This window comes from Nerophis lumbriciformis, linkage group LG21 (genome assembly GCF_033978685.3).
Source record: "Nerophis lumbriciformis linkage group LG21, RoL_Nlum_v2.1, whole genome shotgun sequence".
Lineage (NCBI taxonomy): Eukaryota > Metazoa > Chordata > Actinopteri > Syngnathiformes > Syngnathidae > Nerophis > Nerophis lumbriciformis.
The window spans coordinates 12929860-12957200 of NC_084568.2; the positions used below are offsets into that span (position 1 = coordinate 12929860).

The following is a 27341-nucleotide window of genomic DNA, read 5'->3' on the forward strand; positions in this document are numbered from 1 at the left end:
ATGCTATTACAAAAAAAACATAAAAAGTGGAATAAAAAGAGCATACAGGTGAAATATAACGGTGAATATTGCAATATTGATATTATAATAATAACACAAAGCTGCAATGCAGGCTGTTATTTTTGTTACACACACACACACACACACACACATTTATATATACACATATATACATATACATATACATATATATATACATATATATATACATATATATAAATATATACACATATACATATATACACACATATATATATACGTATAAATACATATATACACATATACACACACACATATATATACATATATACACACACATATATACATATATACACACATATATATATACAGTATATATATATACATACATATATACACATATATATGTGTATATATGTATATATATGTATGTATATGTGTGTATATATGTATATATGTGTGTAAATATGTGTATATATACATATATAAATATATGTGTGTATATATAAATATATGTGTGTACATGTGTATATGTGTATATATATATGTATATATATATATATATATATATATATATATATATATATATATATATATATATATATATATATATATATATATATATATATAAGAAAATGTTGCATATTTTGTGTTTTAGCCACACACAAAAAAAAAAAAAATTCTTTCTTTTTTAAAACGGCGTGGCGAAGTTGGTAGAGTGGCCGTGCCAGCAATCGGAGGGTTGCTGGTTACTGGGGTTCAATCCCCACCTTCTACCATCCTAGTCACGTCCGTTGTGTCCTTGGGCAAGACACTTCACCCCTTGCTCCTGATGGCTGCTGGTTAGCGCCTTGCATGGCAGCTCCTGCCATCAGTGTGTGAATGTGTGTGTGAATGGGTGAATGTGGTAATACTGTCAAAGCGCTTTGAGTACCTTGAAGGTAGAAAAGCGCTATACAAGTATAACCCATTTATCATTTATTTATTATTTAAAACCTAAAAAAAGTAAAAGCTCCATATTTGACAACAAATCGATCTGAAGGGGATCTATGGATATTTAAGTATGTATTAATCTTTTTTAAATGATAAGTATTGAAAGTATAAAAATAATTACTAAATTACTTATTTTGAACACTTTAATGATTGAGACCCTTTCACAATCACCAAAATTGAGGGGAGCCCTAAGAGTTACATTGGGTATTATATATTGCATTGGCCTTGAAATGGAAAAATATCAAAATAGCCCCCGCATGCGTTCTCCTCTTTGAACTTTTTGAATTGTTAAATGTTTTTCACGTGTTCCAAATAAATACAACTGATTGATTTATGGAAATGTTCTATTAAAAAGCTTGTGGAGGTGAAAAGGCGCAGACAGCGCCCTCTGCTGCCCGTGTTGAGAGGACAGAACTACTTTGACCTTTCACCTCCCTCAGAGCGAGATGCTTCCTGCCGCCCTGCACACGCACGAGTGCAGGCGGTGAAACAATCCAACACCTGCAGAGAGACACAGTCAGAACCACAACCAAAAACCACCAGGAGGACGCCAGCATCAGTACCTTTATGCTGCTCGGTGCAGACTGGGTGTCTGACTTGTGTCCGTACAGGGTGACGTTGTATAGAAACAACACCCGTCTTTTCTCTCTCTGCAACGCAGTGACAACAATATGACTACACAACAATACCGAAACGGACAATGTAACGCAACAATAAAACGATAACAACACAGCAATAACATGGCAAGCCCACAAACACAATAACATGGGAACACTAACACGACAGCACAATAACAAAACACAACAATAAAACGATAACAACATGACAACACAAACTAACCTCACATTGTCACATCAACAACACTACGATAACATGACAATAACATGACAACAAAACACCCTGACAGCAGAACAACAAAAAACAGACAACATAACTCACCAATAAAACGATCACAACATGACAACACTACATTAACATGACAATAACCTGACAACACAACAACAACAAAACACTATGACAGCACAACAACATGACAGCACAATAACAAAATAGCATGACAAATCCACAATAACTTAACATGACAGCAATTACAAAACAATAACAACATAATATTAACACAACTCTTTTTGCACTGTGTGCTTGCTCAGTTTCCCAAAGAATAGAATGTCCATCCATTATCTCACAGTGGCTTTGCAGCTGAGAGATAATGGATTGGTGGAATATTTGCATATTCTCCAAATATTAATCTTTACATTTGGCCAAACATTTATCATTAACATATATATTTAAAATGTATTTTTAACACTTATATTTAACATTTATATTTAACATGCATATTTATACTTAACATTTAGATTTAATATTTAGATCCCAAATTTAGACTAAATATGTATATTTAGCATGCAGGTTTAGATTTCACATCTAGATTTAGCATGTAGGTTTAGATTTGACATCTATATTTAGCATGTAGGTTTAGATTTAACATCTAGATTCAATATTTAGCTTTAACATTTAAATTTAGACTGCGATGAGGTGGCGACTTGTCCAGGGTGTACTCCGCCTTCCGCCCGATTGTAGCTGAGATAGGCTCCAGCGCCCCCCGCGACCCCAAAGGGAATAAGCGGTAGAAAATGGATGGATGGATTTAAATTTAGATTCAACATTTAGATTCAACACTTAGGTCTAACATTTGGATTTTATGTTTATATTTAACATTCATATTTATAATTTAGTTTTTACATTTAGATTTAACATTTATTTTAATTATTTGTATTTAATATTTAGCTTTAACATTTATATTCAACATTTAGATTTAAAATTTTGATTTTATCTTTATATTTAACATTTAGATGTATTTTATTATTTAGCTTTAACATTTAGATTTAACATTAAAGCTTTAAAATTTATATCTATATTTAACATTTATATTCAACATTAAAGCTTTAAAATTTATATCTATATTTAACATTTATATTCAACATTTAGATACAAAATTTAGATTGAACATTTAGAATAAATGTTTAGATTTAACATCTATATTTAGTCTTAACATTTAGCTTTATATTTCATATTTATATTTACCATTGATATTTGACATTTAGCTTAGCTTTAACAATTAGATTTATATTTACCATTTTTATTTAACATTGATATTTAACATTTAGCTTTAACATTTAGGTTTAACCGTTATATTTAACATTTAGGGGTATAGTCAACATTTAGGTATAAAACTTATATTTAACATATAGATTTAGATTTAACATTTAGATTCAACATTTGTATTTGGATTGAATATTTAGCTTTAACATTTATATTCGCTATTAAGATTAAACGTTTATGTTTAAAATTTATATTTAAATTCATTATTTAGCTTTAACATTTAGATTTTTATTTTACATTTACATTTAACATTTAGATTTTGATTTAAATGTCATATTTAACATTTAGAGTTTAACACATACTAAACATTTAGATTTAACATATATATTTAACATGTAGATTTAAATTTAAAAATTATTTTTAATATTTAGATTTAACATTTATATTTATATTTAATATTTAGCTTTAACATTTAGGAATTAGATTTAACATTTATATACACTGTTTGGATTTGACGTTTAAATTTAACATTTAGATTTATCATTTAGCTTTAACATTTAGATTTATTATTTATATTTACATTAAACATTTAGCTTTAACATTTAGATTTAGATTCAACATCTAGATGTACATTTAGACTTAACACTTTGATTTGATATTTACATTTAACATTTAAATTTAACGTTCAAATTTAACATTTGTATTTATATTTAACATTTAGCTTTAACATTTAGATTTAAATTAAACATTTAGCTTGAACATTTAGATTTATATATATATAATTCATATAAAAAAATTCAGATTTAACATAAAAGTTAACATTTAGGTTTAGCATTTATTTTTAACATTTCTATATTTTTAAATACTTATATTCAACAGTTACATTTATATTTAACATTTAGATTAAACATTTACATTTAACATTTAGAGTTCAAGTCAACATTTAGGTTTACCATTTATATTTAACATTTAAATATTTTAAAATATTTATATTTACAAGTTATATTTATATTCAACATTTATATTTAGTATTCATATTTAACATTTAGATATGACATTCAGAGTCACTATTAAATTTTACCTTATGTGTGATGAAAATTAGTGAAATGAGAGAAAAGGGAGCTAAATGTTCAAAATATATCTGCCAGAAAAGTCTTACTGAACTTTTACATTAGGCATCCATTTGAGAGAACATGTAAACTCCACACAGAAAGAGCCTGAGCCCGGGAATCGAACCCGGGACTCTTGCTGCTGAGGCATGAGCGCTAACATGATACCGTCATCAAACACGAGAGCGTGACCTAAATACAGGTTGCGCCTTTATGTGCAGTTGAAATACAATACAAACGATTAATAACACGTTAAAAATAAATGTATAAATCTGTGGCGAGGTGGGCGTGGCATAGCGTACCTTGGGGTGGAAGAAGGCGGCGATGACCCTGCGGAGGCGATTGGTGTACACCTGCATGCAGCTGAGGAGCGCCGCCAGCAGGATGCAACAAACACAGCTGACATACGCACTGGCGGGGAGGAAGGACGGCGGAGTCGCGCACCCTAACGGACGAGGGGCCGGGCATCGTCATTTGCGAACACGCACAGAGATTGATGTGTGTGACCTTTGACCTACGACGGTTGTCCGTGATGATGTGGACACTGGACGAGCTGTTAAACGCCTCCACCGTCTTCCGTAGGAGGCGGGCCATCATAGAGTCTCCGCCTACCTGGATGTCCACCTGATGGCTGCCTGAGGAAGACTGTGTTACCCACAATGCCTCACCATGTGTTGCTATTGTGTGTGTGCTTACTGGTGAAGTTGAATTGTGTCTGAGTGTGTCTGCTGACCACATCCAGAACACGAACCACGGACCAATCCACACTCAGCAGGACCACACCCACCACCAGCAAACACAGCACCTGCAGCACACCTGATAACTGACACACACAAACACACACACACACACACACACACACACACATTGGCTTTATTATTTTGTAAAACAGACCAAACTCCCCACAAAATTAACTACAACCAGATTGATTTTAGAAAAATTATTTTAAAGATTGAAAGTTGCCATCAATCCCACGTGGGCGCTCGGCATTGTCCGTGGGTGCTTGGGCCCCGAAGCATTCGCGGGATCGGCGCCTATGTGTGTGTGTGTGTGTGTGTGTTTGTGTGAGGTCGACACACCACTTGTTTGACTTCTTCAGGGTGAATTCTGGGACTCCAGGGGTCAACAAACTTTTTTCTGTCAGTCGAACTGAGAGGCAACAAACAACGTTTACCCTGCGGAACACACACACACACACACACACACACACACACACACACACACACACACACACACACACACACACACACACACACACACACATAAACCGAAGCACTGGTAATGACGACGATGATGATGATGAAGATGTTACCCTTGTCTTCCTGCGGCTGTCTATGTTTTTGAAATATGTTGTGATGTACATGTTGTCAAAATAGATGTCTCCTCGGAACTCACGTGTGTATCCAAGCGACCTGAACATCAACATCAACATTATTAGCATCAACATCAACATTAATGACCTCAACATCAATAACATCAACATCACCATCATTAACGTTAACTAACCTTAACAATTATATCAACATCAACATCACCGTTAACATTAATAACATCAATAATATCAACATTAATAACATTAATAACATCAAGAACATCAACATCATCATCAATAACATCAAGAATAACATCAACATTAATGTTAATAACATTAACATTAATATTAACACAAACATCACCATTAACATTAATAACATCAATAATATCACTATCACCATTATTAACATCAACATTAACATTAATAACATCAATAACATCAACATTATTATCAACCTCAAAATTAACAACATTAACATTAATAACATCAACATTAACATCATCAAAATTAACATCAACAACAACATCAACATTAACATCAACATTAATAACATTAATAACATCAACATTAATAACATCTATAACATTAACATCAACATCAATATTAATAACATCAACATTAATGTTCATAACATCAACATTAATATTAACACAAACATCACCATTAACATTAATATCATCAATAATATCACTATCACCATTATCAACATCAACATTAATAACATCAACATTATTAACATCAACATTAATAACATCAACATCAAAAGTAACTCACCATCAAAATTAACATCAACATTATCAATATTAACATTAATAACATCAACATCACCATTAACATTAACATCACCATCAAAATTAACATCAACATTAATAACATCAACAACATCAACATTTTAACATCAATATTTTTAACATCAACATTAATAACATCACCATCAACATTACCTTAACATTAAAAACATCAACATTTAACATCTACATCAATAATATCAACATCAATGTCAACATTAATAATATCAACATTAATAATATCAACATTAATAATATCAACATTAATATCAACATTAATAACACCAACATTAATATCAAAATCAACATCACCATTAACATCAACATCATTATCAATATTAACATCAACATTAACATCATCAACGTCAACATTAACATCAACATTAATAACATCGATAACATCACCATCAAAATGAACATCAACATCAACAACATCAACATTAATAACATCAACATTAACATCAACATCATTATCAATAGTAACACCAACATCAACATTAACATAATCAATGTCAACATTAACATCAACATTAATAACATCGATAACATCACCATCAAAATTAACATCAACATTTTTAACATCAACATTAATAACATCAACATTAACATCAACAACATCAACATTAATAACATCACCATCGCCATTAACCTTAACATTAAAAACATCAACATCAACATTTAACATCAACATCAATATTATCAACATCTACATCAATAATATCAACATCAGCATTAATAATATCAACATTAATAACATCAACATTAATAACATCAACATTAATAACATCAACATTAATATCAAAATCAACATCGTTACCGTTAACATTAACATCATTATCAACATTAACATCATTAACATTAACATCAACATCATCAACATTAACATCAACATTAACATCGATAACATCAACATCAACGTTACTGTTAACATTAACATCATTATCAACATTAACAACATCAACATTAACATCAACATTAACATCAACATCAACAAAGTCAACATTAACATCAACATTAATAACATCGATAACATCAACATCAATATTTTTAACATCAACATTAACATTAATAACATCAATAACATCAACATTTTTCACATCAACATCAATATTATTAACATCAATAATATCAACATCAACATTAACATCAAAATTAACACCAACATTAACATCAACATTATTAATATCAATATTAACAACATCAACATTAACAACTTCAACATTAACAACAAAATTAATAACACCAACATTAATAACAACATTAATAACATCGATAACATCAACATCAATATTATTACATCAACATCAACATTGATAACATGGACAGGAAGATGAAGGTGAAGATGATTAGATGTTACTGTGTGAAGAAGGTGATGAAGGTGAAGGACATGAGCAGGTGAAGGAGGTCCAGCAGTTGTTGCATCCGAGTTGTCACTTTTTGGAAAGAACTTTGCACGGATTGTGTGAACTCCTGATCCAGGATCTGTCCCTCAAACACGTCCTGTTCCTGCTCCTGATGGGTGACAAGTGACAAGTGAATGGGTGAGAGGAGAATAGGTGATTATATGACTACATGAATTGGTGAGTAAGTGAAGAAGTAAATAAATAGATGAATTGGTGAATATATAAATAGGTGAATAAGTGGACAGGTGAATAGGTGACAGGTGATTAGGTAAATACAGTGGGGGGAAAACGTATTTAGTCAGTCACCAATTGTGCAAGTTCTCCCATTTAAAAAGATGAGAGGCCTGTAATTTTCCTCAAATATCATATATGAGACAAAATGAGGGGGGGGGAATTTCAGAAAATCAAATTTTTTAGGAATTTATATGCAGATTATGGCGAAAAATAAGTATTTGGTCAATAACAAAAGTTAATCTCAATACTTAGTTGGCAATGACAGAGGTCAACCATTTTCTGTAAGTCTTTAAGGTTTTCACACACTGTTGCTGGTATTGTGGCCCATTCCTCCATGCAGATGTCCTCTAGAGCAGTGATGTTTTGGGGCTGTCGCTGGGCAACACGGGCTTTTCAACTCCCTCCAAAGACTTTCCATGGGGTTGAGATCTGAAGACTGGCTAGGCCACTCCAGGACCTTGAAATGCTTCTTACGAAGCCACTCCTTCGTTTCCCGGGCGGCGTGTTTGGGATCATTTTCATGCTGAACGTTTCATCTTCAATGCCCTTGCTGATGGAAGGAGGTTTCCACTCAAAATCTCACGATACATGGCCCCATTCATTCTTTCCTTTACATGGATAAGTGTTGTTACGGTACAGGGGGGAATGCAGGACGTCGTTTAGCTCTATGTTTATTATATTTACAAAAGAATGGAGTGTGAAGCTAATCCAAATGTGTGTGATGTGCGACTATGTGAAGTGATTAGCTGTTGAGTGTTACCGGTAGTGTTGAGCGAAGTGCGGAAGTCCAAGGGGGCAAGACAAGCTCAGAGGTCCGTAAGCAGGCGTGAGGTCGAGGACAGGAGCTGGGCGTCAGAGTCCGTGTCCAGGAGAGAGGTCGAGATCCAGGAAGGTAGCAAGGGGGCCAGAGGGAATCCAGGGAGACAAGACACACAGCTTGAATCCGGGGAGCGAAGAGGGACTGCGGGAACACGACACAGGACAACACACAATGAGCACAGAGGTGGGGAAACACGGAGAGAGAGTGTGCGCATAGAGCTTGACGTTTCGGCTTACTGTACGGAACAGGAAACTACGTCCTGGCCCGGAACGCAGGTTGGCACTGGCTTAAGAAACCCAGGGAGCTCATCAGCGACAGGTGTGCAGATTGCTGATTGATTGCAGCCGCCGGCTGCAGCAGGAGTGGTGAGCGCGTTACTTTGGTCTCAGCTCTCTGCAGGTCATTTACTAGGTCTCCCCGTGTGATTCTGGGATTTTTGCTCACTGTTCTTGTGATTATTTTGACCCCACGGGGTGAGATATTGAGTGGAGCCCCAGATCAAAGGAGATTATCAGTGATCTTGTATGTCTTCCATTTTCTAATAATTGCTCCCACAGTTGATTTATTCACGTTGTCAGAATAATTGTATCTAAGTTATCACAAAACTTTGTGTTTCAATGAGTTCCCGGCGAGCAGACAAAAGCTGTCTTTGATCCTACCAAGAAGAAGGCTTGTTTAACTCCACTGTGTAGGATGGGAAGCAACATGAAGGCGTTCGGTTTCTTTGATGTATTGTAATCCACAGAAAGATTTTGTCTTTACCCGAGAACTACAAAGCGGAAAGGAAGCAGGACCAGACTCGCCTCCAGGCAACCTTTTCTTTGAACTGTTTTACGACCTCTTCTTTGAACAGTTTACGACCTTTTCTTTGAACCAACTTTTTCTTTGAACTGTTTTAATCAAAGGCGATGGCTGTTTACGACCCCCGTTCCTTAGAAACAGCTGTTGCCATGTAATCAGGGAAAGTCCAAATAAAAGAGGAGGCGTACAATATTTCGTCAGAGCGTGGAACACTGTACAAGGGTACAGGTGTACGCGTTTCTCTTCAATTGAGCCAAATGTAATTCTGTCTCTGTTTAATTCCTTGCTTCTTGTCTTGTTTAATAGATGTCATCAGTGTTTGAACATGACACACAACAACCTGCTTGCCTATTGCAGATTCAGTCTTCCCAGCCTGGTGCAAGTCTACAATTTTGTTTCTGTTGTCCTTTGACAGCTCTTTGGTCTTGGCCATAGTGGAGTTTGGAGTGTGACTGTTTGAGGTTGTGGACAGGTGTCTTTTATACTGATAACGAGGCCAAACAGGTGCCATTAATACAGGTAACGAGTGTAAAGAAGAAGTTACAGGTCTGTGAAAGCCATAAATCTTGCTTGTTTGTAGGTGACCAAATACTTATTTTACAGAGGAATTTACCAATGAATTAATTAAAAATCCTACAATGTGATTTCCTGGATTCTTTTCCCCCATTCTGTCTCTCATAGTTGAAGTGTACCTATGATGAAAAAAATATTTTTAAGTGGGAAAACTTGCACAATTGGTGGCTGACTAAATACGTTTTTGTCCAACTAAAAGTGAATCGATGACACGTGAATAATTGAGAAGGTGAGGGGAATAGCTGAGGGGTGAATAGGTGACAGGTGAATATGTACAAAAGTCCATAAGTGAACAGGTGCATAGATTTCAAGTAAATAGTTGAGGTTAAAAGATGAACAGGTGAATAAGTGAACATGTGAATAGGTGAATAGATGGCAGGTAAAAAGTTGACGTTCGTTGGTGGACAGTTGAAAAAGTGAACAGGTAAATAGATGAATAAGAAAACTGGTGAATAGATAAACAACTTGTGAACAGGTGAACAAGTGAATTGGTGAATAGGTAAATAGATAAACAGGTGAATAAGTGAACAGGGGAATAGATGAATAAGCAAACAGGTGAATAGATAAACAACTTGTGAACAAGTGAATTGGTGAATAGGTGAATAGATAAACAGGTGGATAAGTGAACAGGTGAATAGATGAATAAGCGAACAGGTGAATAGATAAACAACTTGTGATGAGGTGAACAGGTGAATTGGTGAATAGGTAAATAGCTGAACAGATGAATAAGCGAACAGGTGAATAGATAAACAACTTGTGATGAGGTGAACAAGTGAATTGGTGAATAGGTGACAGGTTAGTAGGTGATTAGGTAAATAGCTGAACAGGTGAATAGATGAATACGTGAACAGACGAATAGATGGCAGGTAAAAAGTTGAGGTTCGTTGGTGAACAGTTGAATAAGTGAATAGGTGAATAGATGAACAAGGAAACAGGTGAATAGATAAGCAACTTGTGAACAGGTGAACAAGTGAATTGGTGAATAGGTAAATAGTTGAACAGGTGAATAAGTGAACAGGTGAATAGATAAACAACTTGTGATGAGGTGAACAAGTGAATTGGTGAATAGGTAAATAGCTGAACAGGTGAATAAGTGAACAGGTGAATAGATAAACAACTTGTGATGAGGTGAACAAGTGAATTGGTGAATAGGTGACAGGTTAGTAGGTGATTAGGTAAATAGCTGAACAGGTGAATAGATGAATACGTAAACAGGTGAATAGATGAACAAGTGAACACGTGAATAAGAGAATAGGTGAACAGGTGAATAGATAAACAAGTGAACATGTGAACAAGTGAATAAAAGAATAGGTGAACAGGTGAATAAATAAACAAGTGAACAGATGAAAAACTTAACTGGTGAGTAGTTGAACTGGTGAACAGGTGAAAAGGTAAACAGGTGAACAGGTGAATATGTGAAATCGTGAATAGGTGAAATCGTGAATAGGTGAAATGGTGAAAGGGGTGAACAAAACAGGTGAATAGGGGAAATGGTGAACAGGTGAATAGGTGAAAAGGTGAACAGATCAATAGGTGAATAGGTCAACAGGTGAACTGGGGAACAGATCAATAGGTGAATAGGTAAACAGTTGAACTGGTGAACAAGTGAAGGGGTGAATGAGTGACAGGTGAAGGAGGTGGTGCGGACCTGCATGACCAGGTTGGTGCTGAACTCCCGCGTTAGAAGGTCCATGGAGTCGTTGAGGCGGTCAAAGAGGCGTCCAAAGTTTCCCTCCACAGGAACGTGCTCCTTGCACCACGGCGTCATCACTGACAAAACAACAGGCGTCACAAACGTAGATCCGCCTGCCGACGGGCAGCCGCCGTGACCTTTCACCTCTCATGATGTCACACAGGAAGTGGAACTTCATGGGCACACACAGGATGTGGTTGATGACGGGCACGTGGACGGCCTCCATGCACTCCGCCCACTTCAGACCGAACCAATCGGCACAGCGCTGGACGCCCTGGTTGACCATACCTGGACACGCCCCAAAGATGAGGATGAGGAAGAGGGGCGGTAGTAACAAGTAACACTGGGAAAGGGGGGGCTGGCGAGGTATTGAGGGGGTGTAGCACGGGTGCCACAAAGTGTTCACAAAGTGCAAAGAAGAATAATCCTGATAAACATTTTGAAGCGGGGGGTGTATATATTTTCAAGTATTTATTTTATACATATATATATATATATATATATATATATACATATAAATAAGCCGTTCATGAATGAGTATATCCGTTCGGCCACCGTGATCAATGGAGAAGTCTGATCTACAAAATGTGCAGGCAACATACCCTTTCCCCTTCGAGCTGTCCTGGATGAACTGAAATTATTTTTTCCAATCATTTTGGAACTTGCAAGCGTACTTCTTCTTCTTACTCGTCGTCGCCATGTCTCTTCTTCGTTCTTCTGCTTCGTCTCTGTTATCTTTTTGGACATTACTACTTGCCGTAGTTTTGAAGCAATGCATGATGGGAATCCGGATGTTGTGTGTCAGTGTATTAACGTGCCGGCTGGAATAAACACACGCTGAGAAATAGCTCCGTGCCTGCCTACTTTATGGGTTATAGATAAACCTATGGATAACGGAGACATATATAATAGTCTCCTTTTCAGGTGAGAGAGGACGCTAAACGCAGTGCCTTTAAGGCACGCCCCCAATAATGTTGTCCGGGTGGAAATCGGGAGAAATTCGGGAGAATGTTTGCCCCGGGAGATTTTCAGGAGGGGCACTGAAATTCGGGAGTCTCCCGGGAAAATCGGGAGGGTTGGCAAGTATGTGTATACCTGCTCCCGGTTTTAATTCTGGTTCAGGCCACGCCCACTGAGTGTGACATCATCCCTCTTTAGCCCCCTTTCTGCTTACTGTCGCACTGCATCATGGTCTGGGTGACGAACTGCTCTTGCGTGCTCCTGCTGGCGTCGTCTCCGCTCTTCAGCGGATCGTAGCCGTACTGATGGGCCACCTGGTCCTGGATGACCCGGAACTTCTCGTCGGCATCCAGGGCCTCCAACTGCAACTCCGCCTCGTCCTCCTGAAAGGAACGTTTACGCCATTTACCTTGCGTGACCCACGCGTAGTCACGTGACTTCCTGTCAGCTTCACCGTGACTTCCTGGGCCAGCGTGAGAAAAGGTTTGACGGCGTCTCTCCACAGCAACTTGCTGTTGTGGAGCTGCAGGTCCAAGTTGCAGCTCAGACTCTCTGCAGCTGCCTGAACGTTCCTCTCAATGTTGGACACCGGACCTGTCATTCATTCATTCATTCAGTGGTTTCATTAATATGTCATTCATTCAACATTTATTCAGTGATTTAATCAACTTATCTTAAATCCAATAATTGTTTTAGTAACTCCGTCCATCCATCCATCCATTCATTCATTCATTCTTTCAGGGATTTCATTAATACATAATTTGTTCATTCATTCATCATTTACTCCTCGATTAAATAGATTCATCATTCATTCATTCCATTAACATATCATTCATTCATTCATCTTTCAATTATTTCATTATTACATCATTCATTCATTCATTCGCTCAGTGATGTAATTAATTTATCATTCATTCGTTTTTGCAGAATGTATCATTCATTCATTCAGTGGTTTCATTTATATGTCATTCATTCAATCATTCAACATTTATTCAGTGATTTAATCAACTTATCTTAAATGCAATAATTTTTTCAGTAACTCCGTCCATCCATCCATTCATTCTTTTAGGGATTTCATTAATACATAATTTGTTCATTCATTCATCATTTACTCTTTGTTTAAATAAATTCATCATTCATTCAATCCATTAACATATCATTCATTCATTCATCTTTCAATGATTTCATTATTACACCATTCATTCGCTCAGTGATGTAATTAATTTATCATTCATTCATTTTTACAGAATGTATCATTCATTCATTCAGTGGTTTCATTAATCTGTCATTCATTCAATCATTCAGCATTCATTTAGTGATTTAATGAATTCATCTTAAATTCATTAATTTATTCAGTAATTGCGTCCATCCATCCATTCATTCATCATTCATTCACTTATTTAATGAATTTGTCATTAATTTATTCATCATTCAGTGATTTCAATAATATATAATTAATTAATTCATCATTCAATGATTTCATTATTATATAATTAATTCATTCAGTGATGGCATTAATTTAACATTCATTCATATAGTGTTTTTCGGAATGTATCATTCATTCATTCAGTTGTTTCAATAATGTGTCCTTCATTCAATCATTCAACATTCATTCAGTGATTTAATAAATACATCTTAAATTCATATAATGTATTCAGTAATTTTGTTCATTCATTCGTCTGTGCCTCCCTCCATTCATTCATTCATTATTTAAGTGATTTCATTAATACATAATTTTTTCATTCATGCATTATACATTTCTTGATTTATTGAATTCCTCATTCATTCATTCATCATTCACTGATTTCATTAATATATCATTAATTTATCATTCAATGATTTCATTATTGCATCATTCATTCATTCTGTGATGTAATTAATTTATAATTCATTCATTCATAGTGTTTTACAGAATGTATCATTCATTCATTCAATGGCTTCATTAATATGTCATTCATGCAATCATTCAAAATTCATTCAGTGATTTAATGAAGTCATCTTAAATTCATTAATGTATTCAGTGATTGTATTCATCCATCTTAATTCATTCTTTCAGGGATTTCATTAATACATAATTTGTTCATTCATTCATCATTCCATCCTCGATTTAATAAATTCATAATTCATTGATTTCATGAACATATTGTTCATTCATTCATCTTCCAATGATGTCCTTAGAACATCATTCATTCACTCAGTGATGTGATTAATTTATCATTCATTCATATAGTGTTTTACAGAATGTATCACTCATTCATTTAGTCATTCAACATATCTTTAATTAATTAATTTATCCAGTAATTTCATCCGTTAGTTTTTCCGTCCGTCCATCCATTCATTCTTTCAGTGATTTTATCAATACATAATTTGTACATTCATTCATCATTCATTCCTTGATTTAATTAATTCATCATTCAATCATTTATCATTGAGTGATTTCATTGATATATCGTTCATTCATTCATTCATTAGTTAATCCATCCATCCATTTTCTACCGCTTATTCCCTTTGGGGTCACGGGGGGCGCTGGAGCCTATCCCAGCTACAATCGGGCGGAAGGCGGGGTACACCCTGGACAAGTCGCCACCTCATCGCAGGGCCAACACAGATAGACAGACAACATTCACACTCACATCCACACACTAGGGCCAATTTAGTGTTGCCAATCAACTTATCCCCAGGTGCATGTCTTTGGAAGTGGGAGGAAGCCGGAGTACCCGGAGGGAACCCACGCAGTCACGGGGAGGACATGCAAACTCCACACAGAAAGATCCCGAGCCCGGGATTGAACCCAAGACTACTCAGGACCTTCGTATTGTGAGGCAGATGCACTAACCCCTCTGCCACCGTGAAGCCCTTCATTAGTTAATGATTTCATTATTACTTATTATATCATTCAGTTCGTGGTTTAATTAATGGATCGTTGATTAATACAGTGTTTTGACACAGCAGGGTTGCTTCTTTCACAATGAACTCATTGTAACATGTCCAGCAGCGCTCTCTGCTGGATGAAATGAGACCTTGCAGCTCGACAATAATTCGTCCATCCATCGCTCAGTCAGTGACTTTATGAATTTACTATTAATTCATCTTGCATTTATGCAAACAACATTCAGCCATTCATTTGTCCGGCCAATATTCATCCACAACACATTCATTCTGTGATTTTACTAATTCATCATTCATGCATTTTAGTCACACTGCATTCAGTAATCCACACACCCATCATTTATTCAGCATTCATTCAGTCATTTAATTGTGTGAATGCTCCAAAGCACCAAAATTCTTCTTCTTCTCCAGAATTTGGCGCGCTCTACCTTCCACATTTTTCACCCGATTCAAACCGTTTCAACTTCAAACCGTTCAGCCTATTCGGGAATCGTGGGCTTTCCCTTGAAAAATTCCAAAAGATCCCAGATTTCCCAGAATTCCAGGTTTTCCGGGACATTTTTCCCATTGAAAATGAATTGGACATTTTTCAAACTTCCACCATTTCCACATTTTTCAACTGATTCAAACCATTCCACCTTCAACACATTGCACATATTATGGACATTCAAACTACCATTGTTCCAAGTTCAAAATAATTCCAGGAATTCCCATAAATCCCGTTTTTTCAAACCCTTTTTTCTGTCTACTACTTCCACAGTTTTCAACCCACTTCAACCATCAAAACATTCCTCTTGATCAGAACAAAAAAACAAAGTGGTTTTTTTTACTGGAAAAATTCCCAGTTTTCCCGAAATTCCAGGTATTTCATAATACCATTTCTCAATTAAAAATGTTTCTACTTCAACATTTCTCGACCGATTTGAAAAATTCTAACACCAACCATTCAGAACGTTCCAATTTTTTTTTAAATTTTTTTAGCATTTAAAAAAAAATCCCCCTTTTCCCAAAATTTCCAGGAGGTTCCCATTGAAATGAATGAGACATTTTTCCAAGTTGCACAATTCCCACATTTGTCAACCTATTCAAAGCATTCCAACATCAACACATTCCACTCATCCTGGACATTGAAACTAACACTTTCCCAAGTTCCAAACCAAATTCCGTTTTTCCTGGAAATTCAATCTCTTCAACATTGAAACCATTCCAACATTCAAATTGTTCTTACATTCATACTACATTCTGTCAGCATTTCAGTTCAACTTCAGCATTGGAGCATTCACACACAATTCCTTCAGGAATTGACTCATCTAGTTAATTCATCATTGTCATTCATTATTTACATTAATTCATATAGCACTGATTCAGTCATCAGGATTATTTCTTCATGCAGCATTCATTAATTCATCCATCCATCCATCATTCATGTATTCATCCATCAAGTTTTAACTCAGTCATTAATTAATCTATCTATCCACTCATTCGGTGAGTTAATGAATTCATCATTCATTTTCCCCTGCAGTTATTCATGCAGAATTTAGTCAGTCATCATTCACCCATTCATAATTCATGCATTCATTCCGTGATTTTACTTGTTCCTCACCCATGCATGTATTCAGACTGCTTTAATTAATCCATACATGCATCATTTATCCAGCATTCATTCAGCCATTTTGCATTATTTCGTTTATCATTGGGTTCATTAGTTCATCCATCAAGTTTGAACTCAGTTATTAATTCATCTATCTATCCACTCATTCAGTGAGTTAATGAATTCATCATTCATTATTTTTTTCCTGCATTTATTCATGCAGCATTCAGTCAGTCATCATTCATCCATTCATAATTCATGCATTAATTCCGTGATTTTACTTCCTCACCCATGCATTTATTCAGACTGCTTTAATTAATCCATACATGCATCATTTATCCAGCATTCATTCAGCCATTTTGCATTATTTCGTTTATCATTGGGTTCATTAGTTCATCCATTCATAATTCAGCCATTCATCCAGGTTGATCCTGCCAGTAGCATATACTTGTCTCAAAGAATAAGCCATGCAAGTGCAAGTGCAAACGAGTTTGACTGGCGTTTATTCAAGTCAGCCATTCACTCACTCATCCAGTCATTGATCCATTCATTCAGTCATGTGTTCATCCATATGACTTTGTGATGGTTTACCTGAGTAGAGCATTGTGACGATGAGCAGCATGAGGTAGGCCCGACCCCGGGAGCCGAGCATGCTGGGAAACACCAGCAGGACTGAGCACCTGAAGGACGACGACACGGCCCCGCCCACAAGACACAGCCCTGGACACGCCCACAAGGACACTGATTGGAGGCTTCGCGGGAGATTGGGTTTAAAACACTTCCTGTTTCCTCACCAGCGGAAACGCATCCTATGGCCAGTTTGAGGTGAAAGGTCAGCGGGAGGCTCTGCGCCACACCCAGGAAAATGGCTGAGGAAGACGTCACGCGACTGGTCACATGACTCAACATCTTCAGGTGACTTCTATTTGGCGTTTGTTTTTTTTACCTGAGCCGCTCAGCGCGCCAAACACGCCCCTGAGGAAGACGTGGACCGGCCCCGCCTCCTCCGCGCGGCCGAGGAGGAAGCGATGGCAACCAATCGGGAGGACGCTCCTGATCACGTGCTCAACAGCTGTAAAGACACGTAGGTGAGGGTGGGGACGCTGCGGAAGTTGCCATGGTAACACAGGTGCAACTTACTGCTGTGAGGCATCGATGGGGCGGCGTCACTCGTCATGATGGTCCACGCGATCCTTGAGTCCGTCCTGCCCAGACACGTGACACCTCATCAACCTGCCTTCCCGCTCACAGCTAAATCACGAGGGCGCGCGCACACACACACCCGCGCCATAAAGGAGCGTGCGCGACAAAGACGCGTGACGCGTGCACATTGGAAGCTGTTGTTGCGGGCATCAATCTATCGCCGTTCATGTACACGTGATGGGAGGAGCCACGCGCAGCAGGTACGTTAACATTAAGGTGTATGACGTTTACCATGAATTGATTAACGTGGACCCCGACTTAAACAAGTTGAAAAACTTATTCGGGTGTTACTATTTAGTGGTCAACTGTACGGAATATGTACTGTACTGTGCAATCTACTAATACAAGTTTCAATCAATCAACCAAACAATGACGCCAGAGCTCTTGTTGCACTTACCAATGGCCACCAGGGGGTGCTAAATGCGCCTTCACGTGCCCTCCCTCCAAAGGTCAGCGCTATGCTCTCACTTCCGGCGATGGAAGATCAGAAGCCACCTGATGGAGGCAGGCTGGAGCCTGCTGGGGTTCGCGTCCGGCTTGCTTATGGCGACGGCGTACGGCGCCATGGTGCTCTCCCTGCAGAAGCAGTCGCTGTGGTTGTGCGTCTACAGCACGCTGGGCGTGGCGGCGGTGGCGGCCTTCGGGATGGGACTGTCGGCGGACATGCGCGGCAGCATCATGGTCATGTTGCCCTCGCTGTGCTCAGGTTAGTCGCTTGACAAACGCCGAGGGCGGCCCATGCGGGCGGAGCGGGAAGAGGCGGGGTCTAACAGGGCGCCTCTTGTGTGTTTCAGCTCATGGACGCAACTTCCTGCTCTTCCTCTCCACCTCGCTGGTTCTGTCCGGACCGCTCGCCAACACGATGGAGAACACGGAACGAGCCGCCGCCAGCCTGCAGTGTGGCGCCGATATGGCGGCCAATCAAACGCGGGAGTTGATGCAAAAAGCAGCCGCGCCCCTCCTCTGTAAGACCCGCCCACTCCCTGCATCTCACAGCTTCAGCCGGCTGATTAAGCACGCGCGTGTGTCGCAGCCGCGTTGGATCAGATCCGCGAGATCTGCCGCAACGCCGTCGCCACGTCAACAAGGGTTGAGAAGCTGATCATGTCTCTGACCGACGCCGTCCGCCATGTCGGTGAGTTGACGACGTGTGGGAGGAGCCTCGTGTCCGGTGTTCTCAGGTGAGCTGTGACCCGCTTCCTCCGCAGCTCGCACTCTAAGGAATGTTCTTCACTTCCTGGTGGACATCGGAGACGTCTGCAACGCCAAGATGGGCTCGCCGTACAGGAAGTGCCAGAGCATCTTCACGCAGGCCCGAGCGGACTGCGACGCCCAGCTGGGGGACTTCAACTTCCTGTGCGACATTGTCAGCGGCTTCATGCGCCTCTGCGAGCTGGCTCGCGGTGCGTTGGCCGTCTCGACCTTCCTCCGCGAGACCGCCGCGCTTCAACGTCTATTTTTCTGTCTTTCAGCCGGCGAGCTCTTCTGCGTCATCCCCTCGTACATCGCCAAGCACCTGAGGGAACACCTGGCCGAGCGTAAGTCCCCTCTGCGTGTGTCCGCCTCTCGGCACCGCCGCCTGACTCTTACATGTGCGTGCAGCTGCTGTCTCGGCCTTTCAGCGCATGCGGCGCCAGTTCGACTTCAACGTGACGGTGGCGGCCAACCTTGAGGCGGACGCCAACGTAAGCCGGCCATTGGGGAAGACTGCTCAAGACATCCTTGAGGAGCTAACCTCAGACTTGCGAGTCTTGAAGAAGCTGATGGGTCCATTCTCCTTGGCCGGCCCGGTGCTGCTCGTCTGCTCCTTCCTCAGGTTCGGGAACGCCACGTGCACGTGGCGACCGCGCTCCTGACGTGTGTGTGTGTGTGTGTGTGTGGTGTGTGTGTGTGTGTGTGTGTGTGTGTGTGTGTGTGTGTGTGTGCAGGGCCGTGCAGTACAGACGCAGGTACTTGACTAGGATGAGTTTTGACAACATATACATCAGCGCTCAGTTTGTAGAGCTGGACCGTCAGGTGACCGCTGGGGGCGGGGCTTCCGTCTTGCCAATCAATCGCAGAGAGTCGACCATGTACATCACGCCGCGTCAGTACACGCGCAGGTCAGCATCAGTTCCGCGTTTGACGGAACCACGTGACAATGAGGCTTCTTTTACCGCAGTGTCATTGCGACTAACGAGCCGTGAGTGGCGGGTGGCCCTGGTGGGCGGGGCCTGGGTGCTGAGGCACGCGTTGGCGGCCGGCCTGCTGGTGGCGCTGGACTTCCTGGTCTTCTGGCTCCTGGACCAGGTTCACCGCCAGGTCCAGAGCGACGTCCTGGGTCAGGGTGAGTGACGGCCGTCGGCGCTTTCGCGACAGAGATAACCACGGCGACCGTGTCCCTCTGCCCCACAGCTCCGGTCACCGTGGCTGTGCAGGTTAACGGGTCGGGTTACATGGCGGACATCATGCGGGACGTGGTGGCGTCCTTCAACGTCCTGCAGGGAGGAAAGGTCACCGCCATCAGCACAAAGTGTATGCTGGCGCCGTCGGAACCGGACTACGCCGCCTGCTTCACCTTAGGTAGGGGCGCCGCAGGACGTGACATCAGCGTGGTGCAATGGTCCAGTTCTGATACGCCGTCGTTTTGGTCTCAGGCTTCCTTCTAGGTCTGGCCTTGCTGGTGTCGCTCATCGGAGGACCTGTGCAGCGCGCCCGACGACTCATGTGCGCTTATCTCTATCCTGAGACCGAGCTGGTATGTACACGCTCGTTTGACACCTGCTGGTTCTGGACTGGGTTCCCGATCAGCGTTGGTATTCACTTCAAAAGAAAGAACTGATCAACCGAGGATTTAAATAGATGAAATATATAAAAATTGATTCATGAAATAAATGAGCTCACTTCCTGTTTTTACAGGAGCGTCTCAAATTCCTGCGCCAGCTGATCATGGACGAAAGGAGGGCGGCGGGAAGGGCGCTAGTGAGGGTGAGGCCCAAGAAGCAGGCACATGGAGAGCAGATACGCCGCTATCTTGGTGCGCTGTTGCTGAGGTGAGTCCTCGGTCGCGTCTGGATGTTTAGCTGCAGGGAAATGACGAGCACCAGTGTGTACGCCAGGTTACCAAGGGGTGGAGCTTACCTGTCTGACCTGCTGGCCTCGTCATCAGACATGTGTCTGGCCTGTGGCAGAGGGGCGGGGTCTACGTCCTTCGTCTGCGATGTACCTAATTGTCCAGGTAAAGCCAGCGAAGAGCGAGAGTTGCTATGGTGATTAAGTGTTGTGTCTTATGGTACGCAACGCGCATAAATGATACATACGCAAACAACATAAAAATGCTGCAGGATCAAAAAACTACCAAATTTATACAAAAAACCCGAAAGCAACTTCATGACAGAAAAGTTCACAGAACCAAACAGAAGTTAGCCATGCTACTAAGAAGTTAGCCCGGCTGCCAGAAAGTTAGCCAAGTTAGTACGGCTACCACAAAGTTAGCTAAGCTACCAGAAAGTTAGCCAAGCAACCAGGAAGGTAACCATGCTACTAGGACGTTAGACAGGCTCCCAGAAAGTTAGCAAAGCTACCAGGAAGTTAGCAAAGCTACCAGGAAGTTAGCCATGCTACTAGGAAGTTAGTCCGGCTACCAGAAAGTTAGCCAAGCTACCAGGAACTTAGCCAAGCTACCAGGAAGTTAACCAGGCTTCTAGGAAGTTAGACAGGCTCCCAGAAAGTTAGCAAAGCTACCAGGAAGTTAGCAAAGCTACCAGGAAGTTAGCCATGCTACTAGGAAGTTAGTCCGGCTACCAGAAAGTTAGCCAAGCTACCAGGAACTTAGCCAAGCTACCAGGAAGTTAACCAGGCTTCTAGTAAGTTAGACAGGCTCCCAGAAAGTTAGCCAAGCTACCAGGAAGTTAGCCATGCTACTAGGAAGTGGGCCAAGCTACCAGGAAGTTAGCAAAGCTACCAGGAAGTTAGCCATGCTACTAGGAATTTAGCCATGCTACTAGGAATTTAGCCAAGCTACCAGGAAGTTAGCCATGCTACCAGGAAGTTAGCCATGCTACCAGAAAGTTAGCCAAGCTACCAGGAATTTAGCCAAGCTACCAGGAAGTTAACCATGCTACTAGGAAGTTAGACAGGCTCCCAGAAAATAGCCAAGCTACCAGGAAGTTAGCCATGCTACTAGGAAGTTGGCCAAGCTACCAGGAAGTTAGCAAAGCTACCAGGAAGTTAGCCATGCTACCAGGAAGTTATCCATGCTACCAGGAAGTTAGTCAAGCTACCAGGAAGTTAACCATGCTACGAGGAAGTTAACCATGCTACTAGGAAGTTAGCCATGCTACTAGGAAGTTAGCCCGGCTCCCAAAAAGTTAGCCAAGCTTGCAGGAAGTTGGCTATGCTATTAGGAAGTTAGCCAAGCTACCAGGAAGTTACCTATGCTATTAGGAAGTTATCCATGTTATCAGAGAGTTAGCCATGCTACTAGGAAGTTAGTCCGGCTACCAGAAAGTTAGCCAAGCTACCAGGAACTTAGCCAAGCTACCAGGAAGTTAACCAGGCTTCTAGGAAGTTAGACAGGCTCCCAGAAAGTTAGCAAAGCTACCAGGAAGTTAGCAAAGCTACCAGGAAGTTAGCCATGCTACTAGGAAGTTAGTCCGGCTACCAGAAAGTTAGCCAAGCTACCAGGAACTTAGCCAAGCTACCAGGAAGTTAACCAGGCTTCTAGTAAGTTAGACAGGCTCCCAGAAAGTTAGCCAAGCTACCAGGAAGTTAGCCATGCTACTAGGAAGTGGGCCAAGCTACCAGGAAGTTAGCAAAGCTACCAGGAAGTTAGCCATGCTACTAGGAATTTAGCCATGCTACTAGGAATTTAGCCAAGCTACCAGGAAGTTAGCCATGCTACCAGGAAGTTAGCCATGCTACCAGAAAGTTAGCCAAGCTACCAGGAATTTAGCCAAGCTACCAGGAAGTTAACCATGCTACTAGGAAGTTAGACAGGCTCCCAGAAAATAGCCAAGCTACCAGGAAGTTAGCCATGCTACTAGGAAGTTGGCCAAGCTACCAGGAAGTTAGCAAAGCTACCAGGAAGTTATCCATGCTACCAGGAAGTTAGTCAAGCTACCAGGAAGTTAACCATGCTACGAGGAAGTTAACCATGCTACTAGGAAGTTAGCCATGCTACTAGGAAGTTAGCCCGGCTCCCAAAAAGTTAGCCAAGCTTGCAGGAAGTTGGCTATGCTATTAGGAAGTTAGCCAAGCTACCAGGAAGTTACCTATGCTATTAGGAAGTTATCCATGTTATCAGAGAGTTAGCCATGCTACTAAGAAGTTAGACAAGCTACTAGGAAGTTAGCCAGGCTACCAGGAAGTTAGCCATGTTACCAGAAAGTTAGCCAAGCTACCAGGAAGTTAACCATGCTACTAGGAAGTTAGCCCGGCTCCCAAAAAGTTAGCCAAGCTACCAGGAAGTTAACCATGCTACTAGGAAGTTAGCCCGGCTCCCAAAAAGTTAGCCAAGCTACCAGGAAGGTAACCATGCTACTAGGAAGTTAACTATGCTACTAGGAAGTTAGCCCAGCTCCCAAAAAGTTAGCCAAGCTACCAGGAAGTTAACCATGCTACTAGGAAGTTAACCATGCTACTAGGAAGTTAGCCCGGCTCCCAAAAAGTTAGCCAAGCTACCAGGAAGTTAACCATGCTACTAGGAAGTTAACCATGCTACTAGGAAGTTAGCCCGGCTCCCAAAAAGTTAGCCAAGCTACCAGGAAGTTAACCATGCTACTAGGAAGTTAACCATGCTACTAGGAAGTTAGCCCGGCTCCCAAAAAGTTAGCCAAGCTACCAGGAAGTTAACCATGCTACTAGGAAGTTAACCATGCTACTAGGAAGTTAGCCCGGCTCCCAAAAAGTTAGCCAAGCTACCAGGAAGGTAACCATGCTACTAGGAAGTTAACTATGCTACTAGGAAGTTAGCCCAGCTCCCAAAAAGTTAGCCAAGCTACCAGGAAGTTAACCATGCTACTAGGAAGTTAACCATGCTACTAGGAAGTTAGCCCGGCTCCCAAAAAGTTAGCCAAGCTACCAGGAAGTTAACCATGCTACTAGGAAGTTAACCATGCTACTAGGAAGTTAGCCCGGCTCCCAAAAAGTTAGCCAAGCTACCAGGAAGTTAACCATGCTACTAGGAAGTTAACCATGCTACTAGGAAGTTAGCCCGGCTCCCAAAAAGTTAGCCAAGCTACCAGGAAGTTAACCATGCTACTAGGAAGTTAACCATGCTACTAGGAAGTTAGCCCGGCTCCCAAAAAGTTAGCCAAGCTACCAGGAAGGTAACCATGCTACTAGGAAGTTAACTATGCTACTAGGAAGTTAGCCCAGCTCCCAAAAAGTTAGCCAAGCTACCAGGAAGTTAACCATGCTACTAGGAAGTTAACCATGCTACTAGGAAGTTAGCCCGGCTCCCAAAAAGTTAGCCAAGCTACCAGGAAGTTAACCATGCTACTAGGAAGTTAACCATGCTACTAGGAAGTTAGCCCGGCTCCCAAAAAGTTAGCCAAGCTACCAGGAAGTTAACCATGCTACTAGGAAGTTAACCATGCTACTAGGAAGTTAGCCCGGCTCCCAAAAAGTTAGCCAAGCTACCAGGAAGTTAACCATGCTACTAGGAAGTTAACCATGCTACCAGGAAGTTAGCCCGGCTCCCAAAAAGTTAGCCAAGCTACCAGGAAGTTAACCATGCTACTAGGAAGTTAACCATGCTACTAGGAAGTTAGCCCGGCTCCCAAAAAGTTAGCCAAGCTACCAGGAAGGTAACCATGCTACTAGGAAGTTAACTATGCTACTAGGAAGTTAGCCCAGCTCCCAAAAAGTTAGCCAAGCTACCAGGAAGTTAATCATGCTACTAGGAAGTTAACCATGCTACTAGGAAGCTAGCCATGCTACCAGAAAGTTAGCCAAGCTACCAGGAAGCTAGCCATGCTACCAGAAAGTTAGCCATGTTACCAGAGAGTTAGCCATGCTACTAGGAAGTTAGCCAAGCTACCAGGAAGTTGGCCAAGCTACTAGGAAGTTAGCCAAGCTACCAGGAAGTTGGCCAGGCTACCAGGAAGTTAGCAAGACTATCAGGAAGTTAGCCAAGCTACCAGGAAGTTAACCAGGCTACCAAAAAGTTAGCCGCCAAGCTTCCTTATAGACATGGTATTAGGAAGGTAATTAACCAGGCCAGTCTGGCACGCCTGATAGCGTAGATAAGTTTTAGGCGGCCATGTTTGTAGTATTTGTATATATTGTGTGCTGTCTGCCATGTTTGTAGTGGATGTGTGTATTGCAGGTGTGTACTGTCGGCCATGTTTCTGCAGTTTGGGGAAGGTGTGTGACGCATGTGCGCGACCATTGACCTTCCAGCAGTACAGCGAGGAGGAGATGTGAGTGCCAAAGGTTACAAACGGTACCAACGTTGGTGTGATCTGCTGAAATGCGTTTGTTTCAGTGACTCCAGTGATGGCGAGCGTTAGGCCATCAAGGTGCGGAGCTTCGTGCCGCCATGCAGGCTCTGATGTCAGGCGGGTAGACCTCAAAGTTTGACCTGTGACCCCGTGATGCTGATACACATTCTTCCCTCGGTGAATCGCACGCCGCCTCCTTCCTCGACACCGCCAACCGGCGTGAATGGAAAGCATTGTGTGTGTACTTGTACATTGTCTCTCCTGTTGTGTTCTTTACAACGACCATGTTTGGCGTTCCTGTAGGCGGAGCCACCTGCACACCCCCGATTACACTCTAGTGTCACACCCCTATCTGTATTTACATTATTTACCAACACCTTTACTATTATTAACCATCATCAAAAGACAACGGAACTGAGAGTGGCACAAATTACCTGCAGGGGGAAAACACACTTCAGGACATTAAAGTTTCACTTATTAATGCCAGCTGAACGATCTAAAAGGTGTTTAATCGAGGCCAGGCCGCAGTTCAGCCATCCACCAGCAGGCTAACGGCTAAAGCTAGCGCCTATTTGCTGGTGTCGTACGCCAACAACACCGTCCCTTTGCGTCGGACCTCACTCCGGAGTTGGGTGATCATTGCTCAACGTGATTTCACATTAGTTGTGGTGTGCCTCAGGGGTTAGCGTATGCCGAGCTAGTACACAAATGCAGATACAGTTGGATGGAGTGGATATCAAAAGAGTCAGTGAAATTACATTTCTGGGAGTCACAATAAATGATCAAAACCTGAAATCACGTTTTAATAACAATTGTACCTTTACTTTCCAATGTACTTTTATTCACCATTTTGTTTACCTTTACTTTTATTTACATTTATATAAATTTACCCTAAGCCTTAATACTTTATTACTTTCTTGCTTGCTCTCAACGAAGACGGACGTTACTGCACTGTTCCCGAACTGTTCTCCACAGAATTGACAAACTGGTCTCTACTTTCTTGCTTGCTCTCAACAAAGGCGGACGCTACTTCTCCCTCTCCCTTATATTTCCCATTTTTGCTTCTTCGAACCGTCTCAACTATTCTTTGAAGCCTCTCGCTTCACGCACTGTTCTCCGGATCTAAAACACGGAATTGACAAACTGGTCTCTCTACTTTCTTGCTTTCTCTCAACAAAGGCAGACGCTACCTCTCACTCTCTTATATTTCCCCCGTTTTTGCTTCTTCGACCCGTCTCAACTTTTCTTAGGGGCCTCTCGATTCCCGCGCTGTTCTCCGGATCTAAAACACGGTAATGACAAACAGGTTTCTCAACGCAATTGACAAGATCTTCTCGACGAGACGCTCGAGTTCGGAAGAACCTGATGGAACATTGGATGCTAGATACACAATGGGAGAAGTGGGGGGGTCATGTGCCTGGCGATTTTTTTCCATTGAAGACCTTGAAGTTTCTACATATTCATAA

The 27341-nt window shown here is 41.0% G+C and overlaps 2 protein-coding genes across 5 annotated transcripts; one reads left to right on the plus strand and one right to left on the minus strand.

Annotated features, from left to right (window-relative positions):
• Window positions 1-622: 622 nt before the first annotated feature.
• Window positions 623-18486, minus strand: dcst1 (DC-STAMP domain containing 1). 2 transcript variants are annotated; one of them, XM_061982979.1, is made up of 16 exons: window positions 18389-18486; window positions 18195-18320; window positions 18043-18117; window positions 17840-17968; window positions 13223-13362; window positions 12983-13151; window positions 11953-12096; window positions 11764-11885; window positions 7642-7796; window positions 5494-5593; window positions 5261-5356; window positions 4878-5004; window positions 4700-4816; window positions 4484-4626; window positions 1536-1622; window positions 623-1473 (listed from the first exon to the last, which is right to left on the minus strand). In XM_061982979.1, exons 1-16 carry the CDS (start codon window positions 18423-18425, stop codon window positions 1387-1389), a joined length of 1854 nt encoding a protein of 617 aa, XP_061838963.1. In that variant the 5' UTR covers window positions 18426-18486; the 3' UTR covers window positions 623-1386. The 2 variants fall into 2 exon arrangements, with proteins under 2 accessions (XP_061838963.1, XP_061838964.1); XM_061982980.1 differs by having other exon boundaries at window positions 4696-4816.
• dcst2 (DC-STAMP domain containing 2) lies at window positions 18449-26677 on the plus strand. Of its 3 annotated transcripts, XM_061982977.1 has the most exons (15): window positions 18449-18651; window positions 18901-19157; window positions 19246-19416; window positions 19485-19586; window positions 19660-19854; window positions 19924-19989; window positions 20054-20267; window positions 20380-20537; window positions 20613-20777; window positions 20846-21013; window positions 21088-21188; window positions 21350-21483; window positions 21538-21668; window positions 25761-25854; window positions 25920-26677. In XM_061982977.1, exons 1-15 carry the CDS (start codon window positions 18629-18631, stop codon window positions 25942-25944), a joined length of 2004 nt encoding a protein of 667 aa, XP_061838961.1. In that variant the 5' UTR covers window positions 18449-18628; the 3' UTR covers window positions 25945-26677. The 3 variants fall into 3 exon arrangements, with proteins under 3 accessions (XP_061838961.1, XP_061838960.1, XP_061838962.1); XM_061982976.1 differs by lacking the exon at window positions 18449-18651 and having other exon boundaries at window positions 18662-19157; XM_061982978.1 differs by lacking the exon at window positions 18449-18651 and having other exon boundaries at window positions 18662-19157; window positions 21550-21668.
• Window positions 26678-27341: the final 664 nt, after the last annotated feature.